General features: G+C 41.6%; 1 protein-coding gene across 3 annotated transcripts in view; it reads left to right on the top strand.

The window, feature by feature from the left end:
* Positions 1-25,913, top strand: part of KCNH1 (potassium voltage-gated channel subfamily H member 1) — a 421,689-nt gene that overhangs the window by 73,688 nt on the left and 322,088 nt on the right. For 2 of the 3 annotated variants that reach the window (XR_007473256.1, XM_004275287.3), the window contains exon 6: positions 21,303-21,776. Coding sequence is in view for 2 of the 3 variants with exons in the window: in XM_004275287.3 (XP_004275335.1) it covers positions 21,303-21,776 (474 nt within the window). In the remaining variant the exon portion in view is untranslated. The remainder of the gene's footprint in view (positions 1-21,302; positions 21,777-25,913) is intronic. The other variant, XM_004275288.3, reaches the window with a different exon arrangement.

Genomic DNA, 25,913 nt, shown 5'->3' with positions numbered 1-25,913 from the left:
TGGTGCTGTTTGTGGAGGTGCTCTATCTGTGGCCTTAAATGGTGAATGAAGCCAGTTTGGTGGGCAAAGTGGTGAGTACCCACTCTGGGCTTCCCTGAAAGAGGAAGTTCTCTGTGTTTGACTCTGGTTTCTTCTGCCATCATCCAAGGTGATGATGCTGACATTCCCCATGAGATGGTGGTCTTGAGACGGCTGGGTCCTCTGACTCTTGTTGGGGGCCCTCCTGGCCATGATGGACTGGCCAGGTTTTCAGGCTCCCAGGGAGACCTTAGAGTTGGCGCGTTATCTCTGTCCCATGCTGCTTCCTGGTTCAAGTCCACATCCTCTCTTTCCTGGCATTGTGCAGCATCACGTAGCAGGTCTCCCTGTGCCTCCAGGCTTGTCTCTTCTGGTCCTTCTTCCACACCGATGCTCAGGTACCCTCGCACAGAGCAATTTGATTAGGCACCTCCCTTACTTACAGTTCTTACCTTGGTGTAAAGGGCATGTCAAGGCTTGCCCTCCCCTCCCTTATATTCAGCTTCATTTCTCAGTATTGGCCTCTCTAGATCCCGCCCCCCACCCTCCCAAGTGCAAACAACAGCCGCAACAAAAGGCAAAAAATCCCGCTGCCTCAGCACACCAGGCTCGTTCCACAGTGAGCTCTTATACCACCTCCTTCACCCTTCCCAGCTTGTACATACTGCCTGCTGGAAATGCCCTGAGTTTTGTCTGTCCGAGGCCCATCCTTTAAGGGATACGGGACAGTCACCTCACACCCAAGCCTTTCCTGATGACCTAAGTCAGTTTGCTGTCTCTTTCCCTCTGCTCTTTTTTAAAAAATTTATTCATTTATTTTTGGCTGCATTGGGTCTTCGTTGCTGTGAGCAGGGGCTACTCTTCACTGCGGTGCATGGATTTCTCATTGCAGTGGCTTCCCTTGTTGTGGAGCACGGGCTCTAGGCGCACAGCTTCGGTAGTTGTGGCACGTGGACTCAGTAGTTGTGGCTCGCGGGCTCTAGAGCGCAGGCTCATCAGTTGTGGCTCACGGGCTTAGTTGCTCCGCAGAATGTGGGATCTTCCCGGACCAGGGCTGGAACCCACGTCCCCTGCATTGGCAGGCGGATTCTTAACCACTGTGCCACTAGGGAAGCCCTCCCTCTGCTCTTAAAGTACTTTTATCCACGGTCTCTTACCACTTGTTGCATTATATTTTCATAGTTTGTTTGCACATCTCTCTTCTCTTCTAAACTGTGGGATCTTTGGATCCTTGTGGGTAACTTTTGGTGTCCAAGTGTCCATGGATCTTTTTATTAGGAGACCATAAGGGTCCATAGCATTGATGGGGTCTGTGAAGCCATTTTGTCCTTTTTTTTCCCCAAACAAATCTATTTTATCAGTCTCCCTTTCTTCCCAGGCCATTTTAGTTCTGTCATTCTTGGTCCCCGATCCTTGAGAAAGCCAAAACATTCAGGTTAAAAGGATGTACTGCATGAGTTGGAGCCTTCCTGATTCTCACTGAGAATTTCCTGAACCAGTCTTTTTTTTAATTTGTACAACAATCTTCGGGCTTCCCTGGTGGCACAGTGGTTGAGAGTACACCTGCCGATTCAGGGGACACGGGTTTGTGCCCCGGTCCAGGAAGATCCCACATGCCGCGGAGAGGCTGGGCCCATGAGCCGTGGCCGCTGAGCCCGCTCGTCCAGAGCCTGTGCTCCACAACAGGAGAGGCCACAACAGTGAGAGGCCCACGTACCGCAAAAAACAAACAAACAAACAAAAAAAACCCTTCATTTTTCAGGTGAGGAAACTGAGGCATGGAGGCCTTGCCTTGCTTAAGACTGATCAGCTGTATCACTTCTATGTGGAATCTAAAATATGACACAAATGAACTTATCTACGAAACAGAAACAGATTCGCAGACCCAGAGAACAGACTTGTGGTTGTCGGGGCGAAGGGGGGTGGAGGAGGGATGGATTAGGAGTTTGGAATTAGCAGATGCAAACTATTATATATAGAATGGACAAACAACAAGGTCCTCCTGTATAGCACAGGGAACTATATTCAATATCCCATGATAAACCATAATGGAAAAGAATATGAAAAAGAATGTATGTCTATGTATAACTGAATCATTTTGCTCTACAGCAGAAATTAACACAACATTGTAAATCAACTATACTTCAATAAAATAAATTTTTTAAAAAAGGTTGATCAGCTGTGAAATCAAGACTGGGGATTCCAGGCCGGGGCTTGGCCAGGTTCAGCCTGCAAGAGCTGTATCTTGATTGACTTGCTGTGTTTGCCACCCTGTCTCTGATGCTCTCCCCAGCCACCTCTTTGTTATCTGACGTCCTCCCTTCTCACCACCCCCCCACCCCAACTCGCACACAGTTAATGTGTACACACATTTGTGATTCACGTTTTTTAATCTATTTTTTTGGTTGTCTGGTGTGTGCTTAGTTTATCCATTCCAAATCTGCTTTTGAGAGCAATGCCTACATTTGTTTAAGTTAGTTCGGGACATTCTTATAGTGCAGTGTAATGTCATGGTTTACACTTGTGTTGTCCAGTGTGGTGACCGTATGTGGCTATATGGGGCAGCTTGGGTGTGGTTCATCTGAATTGAGAGGGGTAGTAAGTTACACTATACCTACTGGATTTAAATCACTATGATAAAAGGAATGTAAAATATCTCACTAATAATTTCCTGTATTGATTACATGTTGAAGTGATAATATTTTGGATATGTAGGTTTCAATTATTGGGTTGAATATTATAGTTCACTTGATCTGTTTTCTTTTACTTTTTTTTAATGTGGTTATTAAAAAGTTTAAAATTGCATTATATTTTCTTTGGTTAATGACTGTGGGCTTTCAAATCAGATTTGGGTTTGAATCTCAGCTTCACCACTTAATTCGCTTTGTGGTTTTGGGCAACATAGCCTCCTTGGGATCATTTTTCTTACCTGTAAAATAAAGACTAATGTCTACCTCACGTGGTTATTGTAAGGATTAAATTGTATTTTGTACATAAAGTGCTCGGCCAAGAACCTGGCATGAGAGCATAGCAGTTAAAAGCATGGAACTTGGAGTTAAACTTGACAAAGTTTTCAACACTGGCTGCACTCTTTAAAACTTTTGTGGCCTTGGACAAATTACTTTACTTCCCCAAGCTTCAGTTTCTTCATTGTAAAATAGGGATGATAATAATATGTACCTCATAGACTTGTGAGGATTAAATGCAAGACTATGTAAAGGGCTTACTAGCTCAGGGTAGGGCATACAGTAAGCACTCAATAAATGATAACCAGTGCCATAATACTTCTGGGGAAGGGCACCTGCTGGAAACTTTCGTGATGTTAAATGGTATATGCGGACTCCGGTTTTTATTTTTATTTCTTCATGACAGTACATATAATAGGAATATGGCCCTAAGATATAACACATTCTCTCTTTTCTATATCATGGTTATTATCGTGTTTGTAGAACATTCTTGATACTACATTTTCGTCAAGAATTATACTTTTATTTGAGTCTTTTTTTCTAGCTTTTTCTTTGGCTGTATTTGTTCAGTCAGTCATTCACTTCTGCAGGTGGTTTTGTTAAGCACTTACTACGTCCCAGACACTGTGCTAAGGACAGAGTATGTGGTGGTAAGAAGACAAACTTGTGCCCTCACGGAGCCTACAATCTAGTAGGAGAGACATCTGTGAACAACTGAATAAACACTGTAAGAGGAACAAACCTGGTGATGTGATAGAAGTCAACAGAGGAAGGGAGGTGGTAGAGAGTCTGTTTCAGAAGGTGGTCAGGGACGGCCTCTGTGAAGAGATGACGCTGACACTGAGACCCAAAGGTTGGGAAGAACCATCCATGTGGAGAGTAGAGGAGGGGCATTTTGAGCTCCCCTCAGGTGGGTAAAGAGCTTTGGTATTTTTTTTCAGAAAGCAATGGGGTCGAATGGTTGGTGTGGGGATGAATGGCTTAGATGGGGTTGGAAATTGCCAGGGGCAGGTAAATTACAAAAAGACTGTTGATGTTGTTTGAAGTTCAATGTAAGAAGCGGGAGGGTTTTGATCAGGGAAGTGATATGATCAAATCTGAGTTGCTGTATGGTACATGAACTTGATGGGGGGCCAGAATGGAAGTGGGGTGAGGTTAGGAAGCTACTGCTGTGCTGCAGTGAGAGGGGTGGTGCACTGGATGGAGTTGTAGAAGTAAGTCGGAAAATGGTGACTGGATCCTGAGTCAGATGTATTTGGTGGTAGAAGCAGCAGAACTCCCTGGTGGGTTAGTTCTGGAGGTTTTCTTGAAGGGAGATATCAGCTGCACACTTTGTGGTACCGTAGCAGGAGAGAGTGGCATTAAGAAAGCCAAGCAAGGAGAGTGTTTCAAGAAGGAAGAAGTGTGAACATCTGTAAACAGCTCCTGAGAGCATGAGTTAGATCAGGATGGAAACGTCCATTGGATTTAGCAACACTGAGTTTGTTGGTGACCTTGACAATAGCTGTTTGATTAGAGAGTGGAGGCAGTAGTCAGGTTGGGGTGTGTTGAAGGTGATTGGAGGGGAGAATGTGGAGCCATCGTGTTTAGGTCACTCTTTCAAAAACTCTGGCCATAAAGGGGGAAGAGCAAAAGGAGCTGAGCAAGAAAGGGCATTTGATTGATGTCTAAAGATGCTGATGGAATGATCCTGTGTCCAAGGAGAGGTTGATGGGAAGAAAAGAGGGGGAATCATGGGGGGTGTAAAGCACTTGAGGAGGGGGAGGAGAATGAGATTCAAAACACGTGAGAGGAATTGGCCTTTGATAGGAAGAAGGCACTTCCTCTGTAGAAACAGGAAGGAGGCAGGTGGATGAGGGTGGAGACTGATTTATAGATACATGACCATTGGAAGACTGGTTCTATTTTTTTCAGCAATTCATTAGGTAAAAACTTGAGCTAAGAGTGAGGTGTAGCAGAGGAGCACATAAGAGCTTAGAGTGAGATATTATGATCTCTCATCCACTTCAGCAAAAATCACTTTGCATGGTGACATTCATTTGACACAGAAAGGTTTCAGGGTAAGTGTAGTTTGGTCCTGCTTCTTCTTTTTTTTTTTTTGCGGTACGCGGGCCTCTCACTGTTGTGGCCTCTCCCGTTGCGGAGCACAGGCTCTGGACGCGCAGGCTCAGCGGCCATGGCTCACGGGTCCAGCCGCTCCACCGCATGTGGGATCTTCCCGGACTGGGGCACAAACCCGTGTCCCCTGCATCGGCAGGTGTACTCTCAACCACTGCGCCACCAGGGAAGCCCCCTGCTTCTTTCTTAATCTAGCTTGGTGCGGCTTGGGGACTAAGGTAGTTACTCTTCAGGGAGACAGGCTCTGGCCAATGTGGCTGGTTCAGGACTTTAATTAGGAAGTCCTGGAGAAGGTCTGTAATGGGAGATGGTACCTTTGATGACAGGTGGCATGTTGCCATCATTCAGAAGTCCTATGGAGAATCAATAGTTTATGAAGAGTCAGTATACAACAGAAGAAAAGCACTGAATCAGGAAACTGAACTTGAGCTTATGGTCCTGTTTTGTCATCTGCTATGTGACTATGAGCAAATCATTTACTCTCTGCGTTTATTTTCCCAGTCTATAAAATAAGAAAAACACCAGCCTTCCCATCTCATGAGGTTGCGTGAGATGTGATGACGTATGTCAGTGTTCTGTGAAAGGCATTTCAGGCTGTACAAATAGTTTCATGAAAAGACTCGGGGGCTTGGAGCTGGCGGCCTGGCTTGTACTCACAGCTCTCTGCTTACTCACCCCTGGTATGACTCAGGATGAGTCACTTCGCCGCACGGAACCTACATTTTCCCATCTGTAGAACACCCTCACAGGGTGAACATAAGGATTCAGAAGTACAGTAGAGGACTTTGGAAGTAAAAGTGCTAGAGAAATGTGATAATCAGCCTGATCTCCCTGTTCTTCATTTAGGGAAAAGCCCAAACTCTATTTTCCTTCCAGAATCAGTCTTCAAGATGAGCATTCTTTGACTCCATCAATAATGGCTTATAATGAGCCCTTTCTCTGGGCAGAGCCTGGGTGTTGTAGGGGGAGGGATGGGGAAAGTGTGAACTAACATTACACTAGGAGAAGTGGTACCTGCGTTTGGGGGAACTGCTGTCTGATTGGACGTGTAGGACAGACGCAAGCCCACTCTTAGGAAATGCGTTCTGGAAGGGCTGTGAGCTGTCTGCCTTGGGAAGATTCCATTGTACAAGACTTATCAGATGGAAGAATCTAGAAGCACATGCTCATGCTGATAAGCATAGAAAAGTGGTGGGAGAGAGAACTGACCCCGCAGTGGTCACCGGGACCACTGCACCAGGTCATTCTTCTGTCTCCGCTTCTGCTGAAACTTTCTCTGCAAAGTTTTGAAGCGTCACTGAGCATCTAACATTGAGCAAACTTGTTATGGCTGGATATAAGGTCGGTATTCCATCTCTTTTGACTCTGCACCCAGAGACTTCTCCCTTTGGACGACACTAACCCTTTGCCAGACGAGAATATTCAGAATGATTCTGAGAAAGCTTTTTCTCCTGAGGGTGGCAGTCATGGAGCTCATCAGAGCTGTGCTGTTACCTGTTGTTCTGGTCTGAATCCATTCCTGTACACATTTCTGTGGAGGAAGGTGGGTGAGTCTCACAGGAATCTTTCTGATAAACATCAGAAAGTCACTTGTCATTACACTCTGAAAAGACTATTGGTGTCAGGTAGTTAACTGGATGCAAAATACTCTTTTGGTCTGGGAAGTTTTCTTAAGAATCTTGATTTTCTGTAATGAAGAACTCACTCCTTGGAATTTCCATCTTCTGTTTTCCATATAATTGCTAAAGAGTTCATATCAGAGTGAAATACATAGGATCTCAAGTCAGACTATAAAAGCTTGGCCTTAGGGGAAAAATTCATAGCTTTTAACATAAAGATTTGGAAAGAGAATGTGTCACATTTATCCTCATCAAATGTCCTAGCTTCCAAGCCTCCTTGCAGAATGTAGATATCCTGTGTTTGCAATGTGAAAGTCTGCATCTCAGAGATGGGAAGAGGAAACTGAATACAAGTTCTAACATCCCTCCCTGTCTATCCTAGCACCTCTGTCTATACCCATCGAACACATGTTGGAATAGCAGCAGAGGGAGAGTCTCTGGGTCAGCCTGGCATTGTTGGGAGGTATGAAGACACTGTTTACTCAGGCCTTACTCAAGCGGGCCTAATAGTGTCCTGGAAAGCATCAGAATGGGAAATGCACCTGGGAATAATTATGGATTAAATCAAACTGTTACAGGAACAGCCATTTTTCTCTAAAAGGACATTTCCTTCTTGGAGTTCCAAGCGACTCTGGTGTGCAGTCAGCAGACGGCTGCTTGTGGATTCTTTTGACTTCTTGCTGAATGGTCTTATCACTGTATTTTGCAAACATACTGTATTAAACCCCTAAGTAACTCACCTCCCTTTCCCCTGCCTTTCCCTTAGCTCAATGCCCAGGACTCCTTTCTTACAATGCTTGTGATTCATCTATATTCAGTTGATTTTTTTAAAAATTAAATTTCTTATTTTGAGGTAACTGTAGGTTCACGTGCAGTTTTAAGAAATAATACAAAGAGATCCCATGTGCTTTTTACTCAGTTTCTACTGATGGTAACTTCATGCAAAACTATATAGTACAGTATCACAACCAGGATATTGACATGGGTACAGTCAAGATACAGAACATTTCCATCACCATGAGAATACTTCATGTTGCCTTTTTATGGCCACACCCTTCCTGCCTTTTAAGGAGTTAAACCCCTGGCAACCACTGATTTGTCCTCTATTTCTATAATTTTGTCATTTCAAGGATGTTATATAAATGGAATCATGTAGTGTGTTGTCTTTGGGGACTGGTTTTATAAACCTCTGGAGATTCATCTAGGTTGTTGAATGTATCAGTAGTTGACACCTTTTTCTTGCTGAGTAGTAGTCTATGGCAGCGGTCCCCAACCTTTCTGGCACCAGGGACCGGTTTCATGGAAGACAGTTTTTCCACGGACCTGGGGAGAGGGGATGGTTCACGCGGTAATGCGAGCGATGGGGAGCGGCATATGAAGTTTCCCTAACTCGCCCACCGCTCACCTCCGGCTGTGTGGCCCGGGGTGGGGGTGGGGGCTGTTGCGGACCCCTGGTCTATGGTATGGATGTGCCACAGATTGTTTAACCATTCATCTGTTTAAGGACATCTGGGCCAATTCTGATTTTTAATATTACAGATAAACTTTCTGTGAGCATTCATGTACAAGTTTTTGCATGAATATAAATTTTCACTTTTCTGGGATAAATGCCCAGGAGTGTAATTGCTGTTGCATACTTAGTTGTTTAGTAAACTGCCAAACTCTTTTCTGGAGTGGCTGTCATTTTACATTTGTATTAGCAATATATGAGAAGTCTAGTTTATGTGCAGTCTCAGCAGCATTTGATGTTGTCACTATTTTTTAGTTTGGCTATTCTGATAAGTGCATAGTGATATCTCATTGCATTTCCCTGATGGCTAATGATGTGAACATCTTTTCACGTACTTATTTGCCATCTGTGTATCCTCTTGGGTGAAATGTCCATTCATACCTTTTCCTCATTTCTGATTGTTTTTTATTGTTGAGTTTTGAGATTATATATTATAAATTATATATCCTAGATCCTATTTCTTTATTGCATATGTGGTTTGCAAATATTTCCTCCAAGTCATAGCTTGTCTTTTCATCCTTCTAACAGAGTCTTTTGCAGAGCAAAAGTTTTAAAGTTTGATAGTGTTCAGTTTATCAGTTTTTTTCTTTCATGGATTGTGCTTTGGTTTCAAGTCTAAGAACGCTTTGCCTAGCCCTAGGTCCTGAAGATTTTCTTCTATGTTTTTTTCTGAAAGTTTTATAGTTTTATGTTTTACATGTAAGCCTGCAGTCCATTTTGAGATAATTTTTATATAAGGTATAAGCCTTATATTGAGGTTCATTTTTATTTTATTTTTTATTTTTTTTGCCTGTGAATGTCCTTTCCTCCAGCATCATTTGTTGAAAAGGCTGTCTTTCCTCCACTGAATTGCTTTTTGCGCCACTGTCAAAAATCAGTTGGGCATTTGTGTGGGTCTATTTCTGGGTTCTGTATTCTGTTCCATTAATCTGTGAGTCTATTTTTCTATCAATATCACTCTGTCTTAATTACTGTGCTGTATACCTTGAAATTGGCTAGACTGATTCCTCCCACTTTATTCTTCTTATCCAAAATCGTTTAGGCTATTCCTGTTTTTTTGCCTTTCCACATAAATTTTAGAATCATCTCGTATGTATCTATAAAAACTCTTGCTGGCATTTAGGTAGGAATTATGCTAAACCTATATCAATTTGGAGAGAATGGAAGTCTTTAGTACGTTGAGTCTTCTAATTTACGTGCCTCCATTTATTGATATCCTCTTTGATCTCTTTTATCAGCATTTTTTTTTGTTTTTGACATCCAAGTTCTGTGCATGTTTTATTATACCTATAAAAATACTTAAGTATTTTTTTTTAGTGATTATAAATGGTACTGTATAACTTTGGTCTTCATTTCTAGTATACAGAAATACAATGATTTTTGTATGTTTATCTTGTGTGACCTTGTTGAACTCACTTATTCTAGGAGTTAGTATGTAGATTCCTTGGAATAGTCTGTGTACCCCATTATGTCATTTGCAAATCGGGATATTTTTATTTCTTCCTTCCTGATCTGAATGCCTTTTATTCCTTTTCTTTTTCTCTCTTTTTTTCTTTTCTTTTTGCCTATTGCAGTGGCAGTACTATATGGAATAAGAGTAGTGAAAGGTGATACTTTGCCTTGTTCTTGATGTTGAGAAAACTTTCAGTCTTTGACTATTAAATATGATGTTAGCTGTAGGTTTTTTATAGATGCTCTTTATCAAGTTGAAGAAGTTTCCCTCTGTTTCCATTTATTTCTGAGTTTTTATCATGAATAGATGTTGAATTTTGTCAAATGCTTTTTCTATTACATTGATTCATTTTTCAGTATTGAATTAGCTTTCCACCCTTGGAATATACCCCACTTGGTCATTCTTTGCATATATTGCTGAATTCTATTTGTTACTATTTGTTAAGAATTTTTGCATCTATATTTACGAGAGATACTGTTCTGTAGTTGTCTTGTTTTTTTGTACTGTCTTTGTCTGGATTTGGAATCAGGGTAATACTAGCTTCACAAAATGAATTGAGAAGTGTTCCTTCTACTTTTATTTTCTGGAAGAGATTGTGTAGAATTGTTATAAATTCTTTGTTAGATTTTGATACCATTATCCATTAAAACCATCTGGGCCTGGAGATTTCTTTTGGGAGTCTTAAAATTATGAATTCACTTTTCTTACAGTTTATGGGGCTATGAATTGTGGTAGTTTGTGTTTTTCGAGGACCATTTCATCTTAAGTAGTAAAATTTATACGTGTAGAGTTGTTTGTAGCATTCCCTATTATCTTTTGGGTATCTACAGTTTATAGTTGTATCTCCTGTTTCATTCCTGATATTAGTAATTTGTAGCTTTTCTGTCGTTTTTCGTTTAAGATTTATTTATTTATTTAACTTATTTTTGGCTGCGTCGGGTTCCAGTTGCTGGCACGTGGGATCTTTCATTGCGGCACACAGGCTCTTCGTTGTGGTGCATGGGCTTCTCTCTAGTTGTGGCATGTGGGTTTTCTCTTCTCTAGTTGTGGCGTGCAGGCTCCAGGGCGTGTGGGCTGTGTAGCTGTGGCGCGTGGTCTCCAGAGCACAGGCTCCGTAGTTTGCAGCAGGCAGGCTCTCTAGCTGAGGTGTGTGAGCTCAGTAGTTGTGGCACCTGGACTTAGTTGGCCTGCGGCATGTGGGATCTTAGTTCCCTGACCAGGGATTGAACCCGCATCCCCTGCATTGTAAGATGGATTCTTTACCACTGGACCACCTGGGAAGTCCCTTTCTGTCTTTTTTTTCTTTTTCAGTCTTGCTATAGGATTTCAATTTTATTTTTATTTTATTTTATTGATTTTTTAAAACCATTGATTTTCTCTATTGTTTTCCTGTTTTCAACTTCACTGATTTCTGCTCTTATTATTTCCTTCTTTCTGCTTGCTAATTTAGTTTTATTTTGCTCTTTTATAGGTTCTTGATTTGAGACTGCACATTATTGATTTGAGACCTTCTTTTTCCTTATGCAAATATTTAGTGCTATAAATTTCCCTTTCAGTACTGCTTTAGCAGCATCCCACAAATTTTGATATGTTGTATTCTCATTTTCACCTAGTTCAATGTATTTTTAAATTTCCCTTGCATCTTCTTCTTTAGTTCATGGATTATTTAGAATTATATTATTTGGATATTTAGTTTCCAAGTATTTGGATATTTTCCTGTTATCTTTCTGTTATTGATTTCTAGTTTGATTCCATTATAGTCAGAGAATATACCTTGTGTGATTTAAATTCTGTTAAATTTGTCAAGGTTTGTTTTATGGACTAGTATATCATCTATCCTGGATAATAATGTTCCAGTGCACTTGAAAAGAATGTGCATTCTGCTTTTGTTGGGTTGAGTATTTTATAAATGTCGATTAAATCCTGTTGGTTAATGTTGTCATTGAGTTCTTCTATATCCTTGCTTACTTTCTTTCTAGTTGTTCTATCAAAGGTTGAGAGAGGAGTGTTTAGGGTTTGTCTATTTCACCTTTCAATCAGTTTTTGCTTCATGTATACTTGGAGCTCTTTTGTTTGGTGCATATACATTAGGATTTCTATATCTTCTTGGAGAATTGACCTTTTTATCATTATGCAATGTGCCTTTCTGTGTCTGTTGTTTAGTTTGGGTAATTTCTATTGTTTTGTCTTTAAGTTCACTGATTCTTTCCTCTGAAAAATTGATTTTCTGTTCTTCAGGCAGTTTGATGTTTTCTTGGTTCTTGGTATAATGACTGACTTTTTGTTGAAATGGGCATTTTGGATATTATGTTATGAGCCTCTGGATCTTATTTAAATCTTTTGCTTTAAGTGACTACTTTTGACACAGATGTGGCAGAGGAGAAATAGGTATCCCCTCATTTCTGCCAGGTTGGGTAGAAGTCCAGGTTTCCAACTCAGCCTCCATTGAAACTTGATGGGGGCTCCTTGTTACTGATGGGTAAGAAAAAGAGTTATAGCTCCCCACTAAGGTTACATTGATACCTCTCTGCATTGTGGGATGGGGGGCCTCATTACTGCTGGGGGGAGGTGAAAGGAAGTCCAGGCTCCCTACTGGGACTTCTTTGGTAATACTCCAGTAGGAAGGAGGTGGAGGCTGGGTGCATCATTACAGCCTCAAGAAGGGGGAGATCTAGGCTTTCTAGTAGGCTTTGCTGACCTGGATGGGAGTTGGATCACAGCTTTTTCTGTAGTGTATGGACATGGTAGAGTGGTTATTATCTAAAGTTTTCTACCTTTTGAGGCTGTCCCCTTCCCGGTTCTTCTGCTAGAGAGAGTGGGCTTTTGTTGGGACTCTTTTTGTCTGCACTCATTGGTGTTTCCAGGTTGCTCCAAGTCTAGGAATATATGAAGCAAAAAGAAAACCCAGAGAATTCACCACTGTATTATTCCTAGCCAGTTTGCTTTCCTTTCTTCACCTTTCAGAGTCTTCCTATGTTTACTTTATATATAACATCCAGGGCTTTCAGAGGTACTTAGAGGGAGGAATAGGGAAAAGTATGTCTATTCCATCTTTCTGGAAGCAGAAGTCTCATTCAGTTTACTTTTATTTGTTTTATTCTTACAGGTCAATCACTTTTCCTACCTGAGATCTCAGGGCCCAAGTGTCCTTAATCATACTTGTATAAATTCCTTTTCATGGGGGGAGAAATTTAGATCCTAGTTCTTGAAGAGCTCTGCACATTGGTGGGAAGGGTGGAAATAGTTCCCATACCCAAACTGCACACTGGGCCCTCTGTGAACTTATAGCTTTCTTTTGCTCACCTTTAAGGCCTGGGGCCAACCCTAGGGGGACCAGGGATATTCAGATTATTTCATATTCACTAAGGGGTCTTTACCTCTAGAGGAAAAAGAGACGTTCCCATGACACTAGAGGAAGTTTCACCTAGGGGTTTATAGAAACCTATAAGTGGCACAGAGGAGCAGCTGGGGTGGGATTGGGTGGGGTGGGTCCCTTCCAGCTTGGCCTGGCCTCTAAAAGCAGAGGTTTTTGCCTTTGACTGTAGAGGGTGAAAACCATCCATGATACTTTCTTGGAGCCAAGCTTCTCTGCACTTCATCGTTCGCTAAGTCTGCTTCCTTAAAAGTCTGTTATTTAGAGAAATATAAACTTGATATGAGACAGCATGTGTTTTTAATTCAGCTAGACCTAGTTTGGGATCCTTGTTCCATCTTTTGCTAGCTGTGTGACCTTGAAGTTCAGTCATTCACTTAGAAATCATCCTGTAGTGACTGCTCTGGGCCAGCCACCATGCTGTGTTTTGGGAATAAAGTAATGAGTACCGTTCACTGCTCCCTTTTCTTCACTTTTTAACCAATAGCAAGTCCAGTTGGTTTTACTTCAAAACTCTATCCAAAATTGGACTACTTTTCTCCATTACCCTTCTTCCCAGGCTTTTATAATAAGTTCCCTGATGCTGTTCTTCCCACTAATCCTTTGCCTCAATTCATTATCTACACAGCAGCCAGGGTGACCTTTCAAAAACATGCATCAGATTATTATTTGCATACTTAAGACCCTCCAGTTATACTGAGAATAAAATCCGACACCTCCCCGTGGCCCACTAGGGCCTGTGTGGTCTGGTTTCTGCTTCCCCTCTGAGGTCATCTAGCATCTTTTCCCCCCGTCATGGCTTTAGTCACACCTGACTTTTTTCTCTTCCTAAAAATATCAAACTTCTCCTACCTTGGGGTCATTACACCAGTTATCCTCTCTACCTTGAATAATTTTTTCATCAAAGTTTGAATGGCTGGTGTCTTGCTTTCATTGAGGTTTTAGTTCAAACACTCTCCTCTTACTTCTCAAGTCACATTCTGTCAAAACACTGTGTGCCCCTCCCCCATCATCTTATTTAGCTCTTCTTACAATTTGAAATTATTTTTATTTGTCTACTACACTGAGTTCCATGATTTCTGAGAGCAGGAATCATGCTGTTTCCTTCATTGCTGTGTGCCCAGTATCTAGAACAATTCCTGGCACTGAGCAATCAATATTTGTTGAGTCAAGTTGCTTTTCTTTTTTTAGTAGAGTGCATTATTTTATTTTATTTTACTTTACTTTATTTTATTTTATTTTATTTTACTGGAGTAAAATTGCTTTCTAATGTTGTGTTAGTTTTTGCTATACAATGAAGTGAATCAGCTATATGTATATCCTCTATTCCCTCTCTCTTGGACCTGCCTCCCACCAACCCCCATCCCACCCATCTAGGTCATCACAGAGCACCGAGCTGAGCTCCTTGTGCTATACAGCAGGTTCCCACTAGCTATCTATTTTACACATGGTAGTGTATTTATGTCGAACCTAATCTCCCAATTCGTCCTACCCTCCCCTTCCCCACACCCTGTCCACATGTTTGTCCCCTACACCTACATCTGTATTCCTGCCCTACAAATAGGTTCATCTGTATATGTACCATTTTTCGAGATTCCACATATATGTGTTAATGTACGATATTTGTTTTTCTCTTTCTGGCTCACTTCACTCTGTATGGCAGACTGTAGGTCCATCCACATCTCTACAAATGACTCAATTTCATTCCTTTTTATGGCTGAGTAATATTCCTTTGTGTATATGTACCACATCTTCTTTATCCATTCATCTATCATTGGACATTTAGGTTGTTTACATGTCCTGGCTATTGTAAATAGTGCTGCAGTGAACACTGGGGTACATGTGTCCTTTTGAATTATGGTTTCTCAGGGTATACACCCAGTAGTGAGATTGCTGGGTCATATGGTAGTTCTATTTTTAGTTTTTTTAAGGAAACTTCGTACTTTTCTCTATAGTGGCTGTATCAATTTACATTCCCACCAACAGTGTAAGAGGGTCCCCTTTTCTCTGCACCCTCTCCAACATTTATTGTTTGTAGACTTTTTGATATGAGGTGATACCTCATCATAGCTTTGATTTGTTTAATGATTAGAGAAACAAAAATGATTTGTTTAATGATTAGAGAAACAAAAATTATTTGTTTCTTTAATCATTAGTGATGTTGAGCATCTTTTCATGTGTTTGTTGGCCATCTGTATGTCTTCTTTGGAGAAATGTCTATTTAGGTCTTCCACCCGTTTTTTGATTGGGTTGTTTCTCTTTTTGATGTTGAGCTGCATGAGTTGTATGTATATTTTGGAGATTAATCCTTTGTCAGTTGCTTCGTTTGCAAATATTTTCTCTCATTATGAGGGTTGTCTTTTCATCTTGTTTATGGTTACCTTTGCTGTGAAAAAGCTTTTAAGTCTCATTAGGTCCCATTTCTTTATTTTTGTTTTTATTTTCATTACTGTAGGGAGTGGGTCAAAAAAGATCTTGCTGTGATTTATGTCAAAGAGTGTTCTGCCTATGTTTTTCTCTAAGAGTTTTATAGTGTCCAGTCTTGCATTTAGGTCTTTAATCCATTTGAGTTTTTTTTTAATATGGTGTTAGGTAGTGTTCTAATTTCATTCTTTTACATGTAGCTGTCCAGTTTTCCCAGCACCACTTATTGAAGAGGCTGTCTTTTCTCCACTGTATATTCTTGCCTCCTTTGTCATAAATTAGGTGACCATATGTATGTGGATTTATCTCTGGGATTTCTGTCCTGTTCCATTGACGTGTATTTCTGTTTTTGTGCCACTACCATACTGTCTTGATTACTGTAGCTTTGTAGTATAGTTTGAAGATGGGGAACCTGATTCCTCCAGCTCCATTTTTCTTTCTCAAGATTGCTTTGTCTATTCGGGGTCTTTTGTGTTTCCATACAAATTGTACAATTTTTTGTTCTAATTCTGTGAAGAATGCCATTGGTAGTTCGATAGGGATTGCATTGAATCTGTAGATTGCTTTGGGTAGTATAGTCATTTTCACAATATTGATTTTTCCAATCCAAGAACATGGTATATTTCTTCATCTGTTTATTTCATCTTTGATTTCTTTCATCAGTGTTTTATAGTTTTCTGAGTACAAGTTTTTTGCCTCCTTAGGTAGGTTTATTCCTAGGTATTTTATTCTTTTCATTTTAATGATAAATGGGATTGTTTCCTTAATTTCTCTTTCTTATTTTTTGTTGTTAGTGTATAGGAATGCCAGAGATTTCTGTGCATTAGTTTTGTATCCTGCAACTTACCAAATTCATTGATTAGTTCTAGTAGTTTTCTGATGGCATTTTTAGGATTCTCTATGTATAGTATCATGTTATCTGCAAACAGTGACTGTTTTACTTCTTCTTTTCCAATTTGTATTCCTTTTATTTCTTTTTCTTCTCTGATTGCTGTGGCTAGGACTTCCAAAACTATGTTGAATAAGAGTGGTGAGAGTGGACATTCTTGTCTTGTTCCTGATCTTAGTGGAAATGCTTTCAGTCTTTCACCATTGTGAATAATGTTTGCTGTGGGTTTGTCATATATGACTTTTATTATGTTGAGGTAGGATCCCTCTATGTCCACTTTCTGGAGAGTTTTTATCACAAATGGGTGTTGAATTTTGTCAAAAGCTTTTTCTGCATCTATTGAAATGATCATATGTTTTTTATTCCTTAATTTGTTAATATGGTGCATCACATTGATTGATTTGTGTATTTTGAAGAATCCTTGCCTCCCTAGGATAAGTACCACTTGATCATGGTGTATGATCCTTTTAATATGTTGTTGGATTCTATTTGCTAGTATTTTGTTGAGGATTTTTACATCTATATTCATCAGTGATATTGGTCTGTAATTTTCTTTTTTTGTGATATCTGTGTCTGGTTTTGGTGTCAGGGTGATGGTGGCCTTGTAGAACGAATTTGGGAGTGTTCTTCCTTCTGCAATTGTCTTGGTAGAGTTTGAGAAGGATCAGTGTTAGCTCTTCTCCAAATGTTTGATAGAATTCACCTGTGAAGCTGTCTGGTCCTGGACTATTGTTTGTTGGAAGATTTTAATTACAGTTTCATTTTCATTACTTGTGATAGGTCTGTTTATATTTTCTAATTCTTCCTGGTTCTGTCTTGGAAAATTGTACCTTTCCAAGAATTTGTCCAATTCTTTGTGGTTGTCCATTTTATTCACATATAATTGTTTGTAGTAGTCTCTTACAATCCTTTGTATTTCTGTGGTGTCAGTTGTGATTTCTCCTTTTTCTTTTCTAATTTTATTGATTTGTGTCCTCTCCCTTTTTTTCTTGATGAGTCTGGCTAAAGGTTTATCAATTTTGTTTATCTTCTCAAAGAACAAACTGTTAGTTTTATTGATCTTTGCTATTGTTTTCTTCATTTCTATTTCATTTATTTCTGCTCTGATCTTTATGATTTTTTTCCTTCTACTGACTTTGGGTTTTCTTTGTTCTTTCTCTAGTTGCTTTAGTTGTAAGGTTAGATTGTTTATTTGAGGTTTTTCTTGTTTCTTGAGGTGAGATTTCATTACTATAAACTTCCCTCTTAGAACTGCTTTTGCTGTGTCCATAGGTTTGGGGTCATTCTGTTTTTGTTGTCACTTATTTCTGTGTATTTTTTTTTACTTCTTCTTTGATTTCTTCAGTGATATCTTAGTTATTTAGTAGTGCACTGTTTAGCTGCCATGTATTTGCATTTTTTACAGTTTTTTTTTCCTGTAATTGATTTCCAGTCTCATAGCATTGTAGTTGGAAAAGCTGCTTGATATGATTTCAATTTTTAAAAATTTACCAAAACTTGATTTGTGACCCAAGATATGTCTATCATGGAGAGTGTTCCATGTGCACTTGAGAAGAAAGTGTATTCTGCCACTTTTGGGTAGAATGTCCTATAAATGTCAATTAAATCCATCTGATCTGTTGTGTCATTTAAAGCTTCTATTTCCTTATTTCTTTTCTTTTCTTTTTTTTTTTTTTTTGTGGTACGTGAGCCTCTCACAGTTGTGGCCTCTCCCGTTGCGGAGCACAGGCTCCGGACGCACAGGCTCAGTGGCCATGGCTCACGGGCCTAGCTTCTCTGCGGCATGTGGGGTCTACCCAGACCGAGGCACGAACCCATGTCCCCTGCATCAGCAGGCGGACTCTCAACCACTGCGCCACCAGGAAGGCCCATCCTTATTTATCTTCTGTTTGGATGATCTGTCCATTGGTGTAAGTGGGGTGTTAAAGTCCTCTACTATTATTGTGTTACTGTTGATTTCCCCTTTTATGGTTGTTAGCATTTGCCTTATGTATTGAGGTGCTCCTATGTTGGGTGCAAAAATATTTATAATTGTTATGTCTTCTTCTTGGATTGATCCTTCGATCATTATGTAGTGTCCTTCCTTATCTCTTGTAACAGTCTTTATTTTAAAGTCTATTTTATCTGATATGAGTATTGCTACTCCAGCTTTCTTTTGATTTCCATTTGCATGGAATATCTTTTTCCATCCCTTCACTTTCAGTCTGTATGTGTCTCTAGGTCTTAAGTGGGTCACTTGTAGACAGCATATATATGGGTCTTGTTTTTTATCTGTTCAGCCATTCTGTGTCTTTTTGTTGGGGCATTTAATCCATTTACATTCAAGGTTATTATGGATATGTATGTTCCTATTACCGTTTTCTTAATTGTTTTGGGTTTGTTTTTGTGGGTCTTTTCTTCTCTTGTGTTTCTTGCCTAGATTAAGTTCCTTTAGCATTTGTTGTAAAGCTGGTTTGGTGGTGCTGAATTCTCTTAGCTTTTGCTTTGTCTATAAAGATTTTGATTTCTCCATTGAATCTGAATGAGACCCTTGCTGGGTAGAGTAATATTGGTTGTAGCTTTTTCTCTTTTGTCACTTTAAGTATATCCTGCAACTCCCTTCTGGCCTGCAGTTTCTGCTGAAAAGTCAGCTGATAACCTTATGGGGATTCCTTTATATGTTATTTTTTGCTTTTCCCTTGTTGCTTTTAATATTTTTTCTTTGAATATAATTTTTGTTATTTTGATTAATATGTGTCTTGGTGTGTTTCTCCTAGGGTTTATCCTGTATGGGACTCTCTGCACTTCCTGGAGTTGGGTGACTGTTTCCTTTCCCATGTTAGGGAAGTTTTTCACTATAGTCTCTTTTAATGTTTTCTCAGACCTTTTCTTTTCCTCTTCCTCTTCTGGGACCACTATAATTTGAATGTTGGCACGTTTAATGTTGTCCCAGAGGTCTCTGAGATTGTATTCAATTCTTTTTTCTCTATTCTGCTCCTAGGCAGTTATTTCCACCATTCTGTCTTCCGCTCACTTGTTCTTTTGCCTCAGTTATTTTGCTATTGATTCCTTCTAGTGTATTTTTCATTTTAGTTATTGTGTTGTTCATATCTGTTTGTTCTTTAGTTCTTCTAGATCTTTGTTAAACATTTCTTGTATTTTCTCAATCTGTGCCTCCATTCTATTTCTAAGATTCTGGATCATCTATACTGTCATTACTCTGAATTCTTTTTCAGGTATGTTGCCTATTTCCCCTTCATTTATTTGGTCTTTTAGGTTTTTACCTTGCTCCTTCGTCTGTGACATAGTTTTTTGTCATCTCATTTGTTTTTTGATGGGTGGGATTGTGTTCCTGTCATACTGGTTGTTTGGCCTGAGGCTTCGAGCAGTAGAGTTTGTAGGCTGCTGGGTAGAGCTGGGTCTTTGTGCTGAGATGAGGACCTCCAGGAGACCTCACTCCTATGAATATTCCCTGGGATCTGAGGTTCTCTGTTAGTCCAGTGGTTCGGACTCGGAGTTCCCACCACAGGAGCTCAGGCCTGACCTCCAGCTGGTGAACCAAGATCCTGCAAGCTGTGCGGGGCAGCCAAAAAAGAAAACAGGAGCAGAAGAATAACAAAGGGTCAAAAATAAAATAAGATTAAAAAACTAACAGATATGTTATAAAGAATAAAAAAAGTAAAAATACAGGTGAAACAACAGCTGCAAGGTAAAACAGAAGTATAATAGTAAAAAAGAGGAGGGAAAAAAAAGCTGGAAAAGTCCCTGGCTGTGAGGGGCGGGGCTCAGGCAGGGGCAGGGTTTAGGTGGTGGGGAGGGGCCTATGCTTAGGACCCACTGGGCTGGAAAAGGCACCAGTGGGCGGTGGGGGGGCTGGGGGGGACTTAGGCTCAGTGTAGCAGGAGGGTCCCAGGAGTGCCTCTGGCCTTGAATGGCAGAGGACCAGATCCAGGACCCCAGCAGGCTAGACGTGTTTGCCCCCATCCTCTGATCCTGAAGGGCCCCTCCCTGTTGGCCTCTCTTCTTCTTCCCCTCTCTCCCTCCCTCCTATGCCCCTAGGGCTCATGAGGCCAGAGGGGGCCCTGGAAGGCAGAGGACCAGACCCGGAAACCCAACAGGCTTCCTGGGCCGAGTCAGTGGGGGAAACACCCGTGGTGCTTCCCCTGATTCCCTGGTCCTGGAGCGCCCCTCTCGCCCACCTCTTCTCTTCCTCCTCCCTACCCCCACCTCTACGCCCCTAGGACGGACGTGGCCCGGAGGGGGCCTCGGAGGGCAGAGGACCTGGCCCAGGCCCCAGCAGGTTTCCCGAGCCTGATTGGACAGGTGAAATGCTAGGTGCACCCCACCCCCCATCCTCTGAGCCCCCGAGGGTCCCTCCAGGTGTGGGAATCCCTCCCCTCTCCCAGCCACCCCTCAGGGGTGCCTGTCCTGCCCAGCCTCCACTTCTCCTCCCCCCTCGCTCCCTTCCACGTCCTACCAGGTCGCTTGGGGGTTCCTCCTATCTCCTTAGGCATTGAGGTCCCCCACCAGCATCTGGCAGGTGCCCTAGTTGTGGGGAGACGTGAACTCTGCATCCTCCCCCACCACCATCTTGACTTCAGGAACCAAGTTGCTTAATTCTCTTGTGCCTCAGTTTCTCACTTGTCACACAGAATAATGATTGGCTAATAAAACAAGGTTGTGTTTAGAATTAAGTGAGATAATACTTGTATGTGGAGTACTTAGTACAATGATTGGCTCACAGTAAGCTGAATAATAGTGTTTTATTGTTTCATATGATTGATTATATTACAATGTTCAATTCCATTCTGCCATAGTCCTTTGGTACCTGTTCTTGCATCTAATGATCCGTCTGGAGTGTTATGAGTATTCGGCTCTGACAGGTACTGACTGGTTTGATGCTGACAGTGAAATCCTAACTTAGTTCTCTCTTGGCCATTTTTTTCTGTACAGGTTCTGCAGCTGGGCTCAGACATCCTTCCCCAATACAAGCAAGAGGCACCAAAGACTCCCCCTCACATCATCTTACATTATTGTGTTTTCAAGACCACGTGGGATTGGATCATCTTGATCTTAACCTTCTATACAGCCATCCTGGTCCCTTATAATGTCTCCTTTAAAACCAGGCAGAACAACGTGGCCTGGCTGGTTGTGGATAGCATCGTGGATGTTATCTTTCTGGTGGACATTGTGCTGAATTTTCATACCACTTTTGTTGGACCAGCTGGGGAGGTGATTTCCGACCCCAAACTCATCCGCATGAACTATCTGAAGACGTGGTTTGTGATTGACCTTCTGTCCTGTTTGCCCTATGATGTCATCAACGCTTTTGAGAACGTGGATGAGGTTAGTGCCTTTATGGGTGATCCAGGGAAGATTGGTTTTGCTGATCAGATTCCACCACTCCTGGAGGGGAGAGAGAGTCAGGTACATCCCTCAAATCTCAGACCTTGTTGTCATGTCTTTAAATTAATTGTGGGTGGTCAACAGAAGAGTAATTAAATGGGTGGGAACTAGCATGACTGATGTCTGGAACATAGGGAGCATGATGCTTGATTGATATCCTCGCCTGGTGTTTTTGTCCTTTGGAGGTTTGGAGGCCCTGCATGTCAGTGGATGGATGTGGAGGAGACCAGAGGCTTCCTTCTTATTCCATGTGGAGTTCAAGCCACTGGCTTGGGTGGTGGGGCTGCAGAAGCAGGCATGCATTGCCATTGCATTGATGAATCTTTCACTTGGTATACAATTGCTGAATGCCTACCTACTGATTACTCTCATTATGGGGACTTTTCTATTATCTGCTGCTGACCTTTGGCTGTTTGAAAGCTAATTAACTCTTGGCAACAGGGATGGTACTCTCCTCCAAGTTTGCTTGCGTTTTTTTTCATTTTCTTTCTTTCTTTCTTTCTTTTTGGTAAATGTTGGGAAAGAATGAGTTGTTTCTTTGCTGAAATGAGTTTTGGAGGCGACCAATGGCGTTCAATTGTCCATGCTCTCCATTGCCTAAATTTGCTGAGGTAGTCAGTCTGTGGTTAAGCCTGGCTCTTGTGGCCAAGAGGAGTACTGCTGCTGGATTACCCTGCTGTGGGTTGTTAGTCCTACAGGCCATGGAAGGAATTAAAAGAAGGTAAATGCTCTGTAAATGTGCTGGAATCAAGACATGCTTCAACAGTCACTGAATGGGTGCCTAGGACATGTTGCAGCAGGAAGGGGCCACTGGGCTGGTTAAAGTGATTTTCTCCTTTGAAAAAGCAAGGATGTAACGTCATGGCAAAGGAAAATGTCAGGTTCTTAATCTAGTTTAAGTGTTCTATGGAAATCGTTCTTCCTTTTTCCTACTCTTCAGTTGACACTTTAGATGGCAGTACACCTGGTAAGTCTTCAGCCTCAGATAGCAGCGGCCCTCATTGCCTCAGATTACAGAGGGTCCCAGAGGTCTCCATCCAGCTGGACTGCTAACTGGGTGGGTCATCAGGAAGCCATCGGGAGGCTGAGTTGAGGCAAGATACTCTCTCAGGGCTAAATGGCTAGTGGGACTCAGCCTTGAGAGAGTTGGAGGGAACAGCCAGCTTCCTGCCAGGATAACAAAACCTGCCAGTGACTAGATGTCTTGCTGGTGGCATAGTGATGCCTCTCTGCCTTCAGATCAGTACCAGCAGTGGGCAAGGACTCCAGCCCCTTCCTCTGTGAGGACCCAACTACCTACTACTTTTCTCTCCAGTGAAGAGGAGCTGAGGTTCAGATGCTCCAGACTCAGAACAACCCCTGCTTTCATCTGTGTGGTGTGTTTTAATAGACTTTAAAATCCCAAGGAATAATTCTCTGAGTGGCTCGTGTGGATTTTTTAGGGAGATTAAATGAGTCGAGACTGATCATTTACAAGAGAAAAATCGTCCCTAAAGTGAATGTTGGGATTCTTAAATGTGAATTTTAGTACATGTTGGGAATGATATTTTTCACTGTGAGCACATTTCTAGAAATTTTTATGTTAGTTAGTGAGGAAAATATGATCATTTTGGCTTAGATAATTCAACTGAAGATTTCAACCTAAAAGAGCTTCTTATACACATATGGGAAGTGAAATTTAACTTTAAAAAAAGTGATTGAGTTTTTAAAATAAACCATTTGCTATTTATAGCAATGGCATTAAAATTTTGCAGATAAATAGAACAGTTCTTCGGCTTCCACAGTTTCTTATTAAACACTGGCAGAGATGTAAACACATATGTGAATGTGTCAAGATTACCTTGTAGGTTAGCAGAGCAGAGAGCTTCTTCCCAGGCTCTGTGTATGTTGGGCTGGAATTCCTTTGCCATTAACTGTGAATACCCTGACGTGGTTTCTGATTTCCAGATTCATGAAATAGATTGTAGGTAGGAAAATCATAATTTCTCTGTAGATTTCTAGTTGGCAAAGAGTTTAGCATCAAAGCTCTTACTACCATCTCTTGATGATAAATAATAATATAAATATTAGGGGATTCTAATGATTTGCTTCTGTAAAGTCTTGTTTTTATATTTAGTAGCTCTGTTTAAAGCTTTGGCTCACACCTGAAATAATGCCTTTCCATGACAACTGTGGTGGAGTTGGGGAAACACGAGGAAGCTGAAGATTTGCCTGCTGGTCCTCTTGTTCTCACCTCTTAAGACAGCTGGGAACCTTGTGCATGTCATTTAGCCTTTCTGGGTTACAGTTTTCCTAGCTACATCTTAGGGATGATACTACCTTACCTGCCTGAAGGCATGGCATTTGGGTGGTGGATTTTGAGTTCCCTGCCGGCTGCAAAATCTGGTGAGTTCTAAAATCTCTTTTGTGTTAGTCTCACCTCCAGACTCACTATAAAAATGAGAGGTCCAGCCCCCTGACCTCCTACCTTTTGTGGGAGTTGGAGGAAAGTGGGGTAGGATGGGGACATTTAGCAGGTTATGGTGAGTAGACCTGTTGGAGATCAGAGCCCAGTTGAAGTATCATGTAGTTTAACCCTCTTAACTCACAAATAACCCAGGGGATATGACTCACTCAGGATGGTGTAGCAAATCATATGGTCACAGTAATGAGTCACCTTCTGACTCTTCTCTGTTCTAATAGTGACAGATTTGATAAAATAGGGACCGAACACTGAAGAATACTGTTGAGTCGAAACTGACCAAGAAGCTCCTGATGTGTGTGGCTCACCTATTAGCTTGGTTGTCGTGAGTGGGAGGTTGGGTATTAGGTACGGGGAGGTGGGCAGCTGCATTTTCCCTAAGGCAGCTGGGGTGGTGATGAGATGGGCAGGTTAAGATACTCACCAAGGGACAGACCCAGCACCCTTTTCCAGGTACAGGCCTTTTTGTTAAAAGGCACCATAAAATCAGTGGGCATGAAGGACTGGTGGGGCTAAGAGGAGGTTGGGGAGCCTGTGAAGGGCACCTATCTGTTGTCTACGTTCACCGTATGCTGTCTTCTTATCCAACACTCTGCTGTGAGGTTGCTCGTCTAATATTGCAGCTCCCTCGGCTCTAGGCCCTTCCTCTAAGAGAGCGTGGGGAGAAATAGGAAATTATTGATTCATTTCTCATAAAAATTACATGGAGCTGCCCTCACTCTGGTGTCTTCCTAATTATGCCAATGGAATTGTGTCTCAGTGGAGACCACCAGGGAAGAGGGGAATGAGCAGCGGGGGCTTTGCCATCTGTGTGTGTGGGGGTTTAGGGTGAGGGCATGGGTGTTGAGGTGGAGGCTCTTAGAGTGAAAGGATCGGACCCTCCCCAGCCTTGGGTCAAGAAATTAGGTTCGATTGCGAAAGCCAACAATTGTGAACTCAGCCTTGTGGATGGAGCCCATCTCCATGATTTCAGCCACACGGATGATCCCTTTTGGCCAGCTTGGTTCGCTTATGTAGGTGGCCTACATTTTCGTAATTCTCCAGTCTGTTGGTTGGTAATCATCTGTTTTGGAGGCAGTTCGTGAAAATGTTTGCATATTAGTTAAGCTGGTGAGAGGACAAAAGGTCTGAAAATGGAGTGGACGAAAGCTAGGAAGGGGTATGCTGAAGCAAAAGTCAAATGAGTCTCTTTCAAGCACTTAGCAGATTATTGGCCTGGTATGCTTCATGCCTTAAGTATGGAACTATTAGTCACAACACATATTCCCTCTCCGAAGGAGACCTTATTGTTTACGGACATTGGAGTATGGAAGTGCAAAGAGGAGGACGGAGCCAACTGTGCCACCTCCCAGGTCACAATTCTGGTGCCTTGGGGCCAAGAGCTTCCTTCTTTCCCTGACTCTGTAACCTCGGACAGCAACACCACTGGATAGTGGTGGTCACAGCTGACACTTGCCAAGAGCACACAGAAGATGCTTAGCCAGAGCAGAATAGGACTAGATGTGCGGATGGAAAGATCAGCAGCTTCCCTTTATGTAGTGCATCTAACCTTCCAAAATACTTTCACACAGATTATCTTTTTTATTATCGAAATGTGGTTGATGTACAATATCATGTTAGTTTCAGGTATATTCCAGAGTGACTTGACATTTGCAAACATTACAGAACGTTCACCTGTGCTAAGTCTAGGAACCATC

This window comes from Orcinus orca, chromosome 1 (genome assembly GCF_937001465.1).
Source record: "Orcinus orca chromosome 1, mOrcOrc1.1, whole genome shotgun sequence".
Taxonomy (NCBI): domain Eukaryota; kingdom Metazoa; phylum Chordata; class Mammalia; order Artiodactyla; family Delphinidae; genus Orcinus; species Orcinus orca.
Note: the sequence above shows the minus strand (reverse complement) of the source record. Positions and strands in the feature narration are given on the sequence as shown.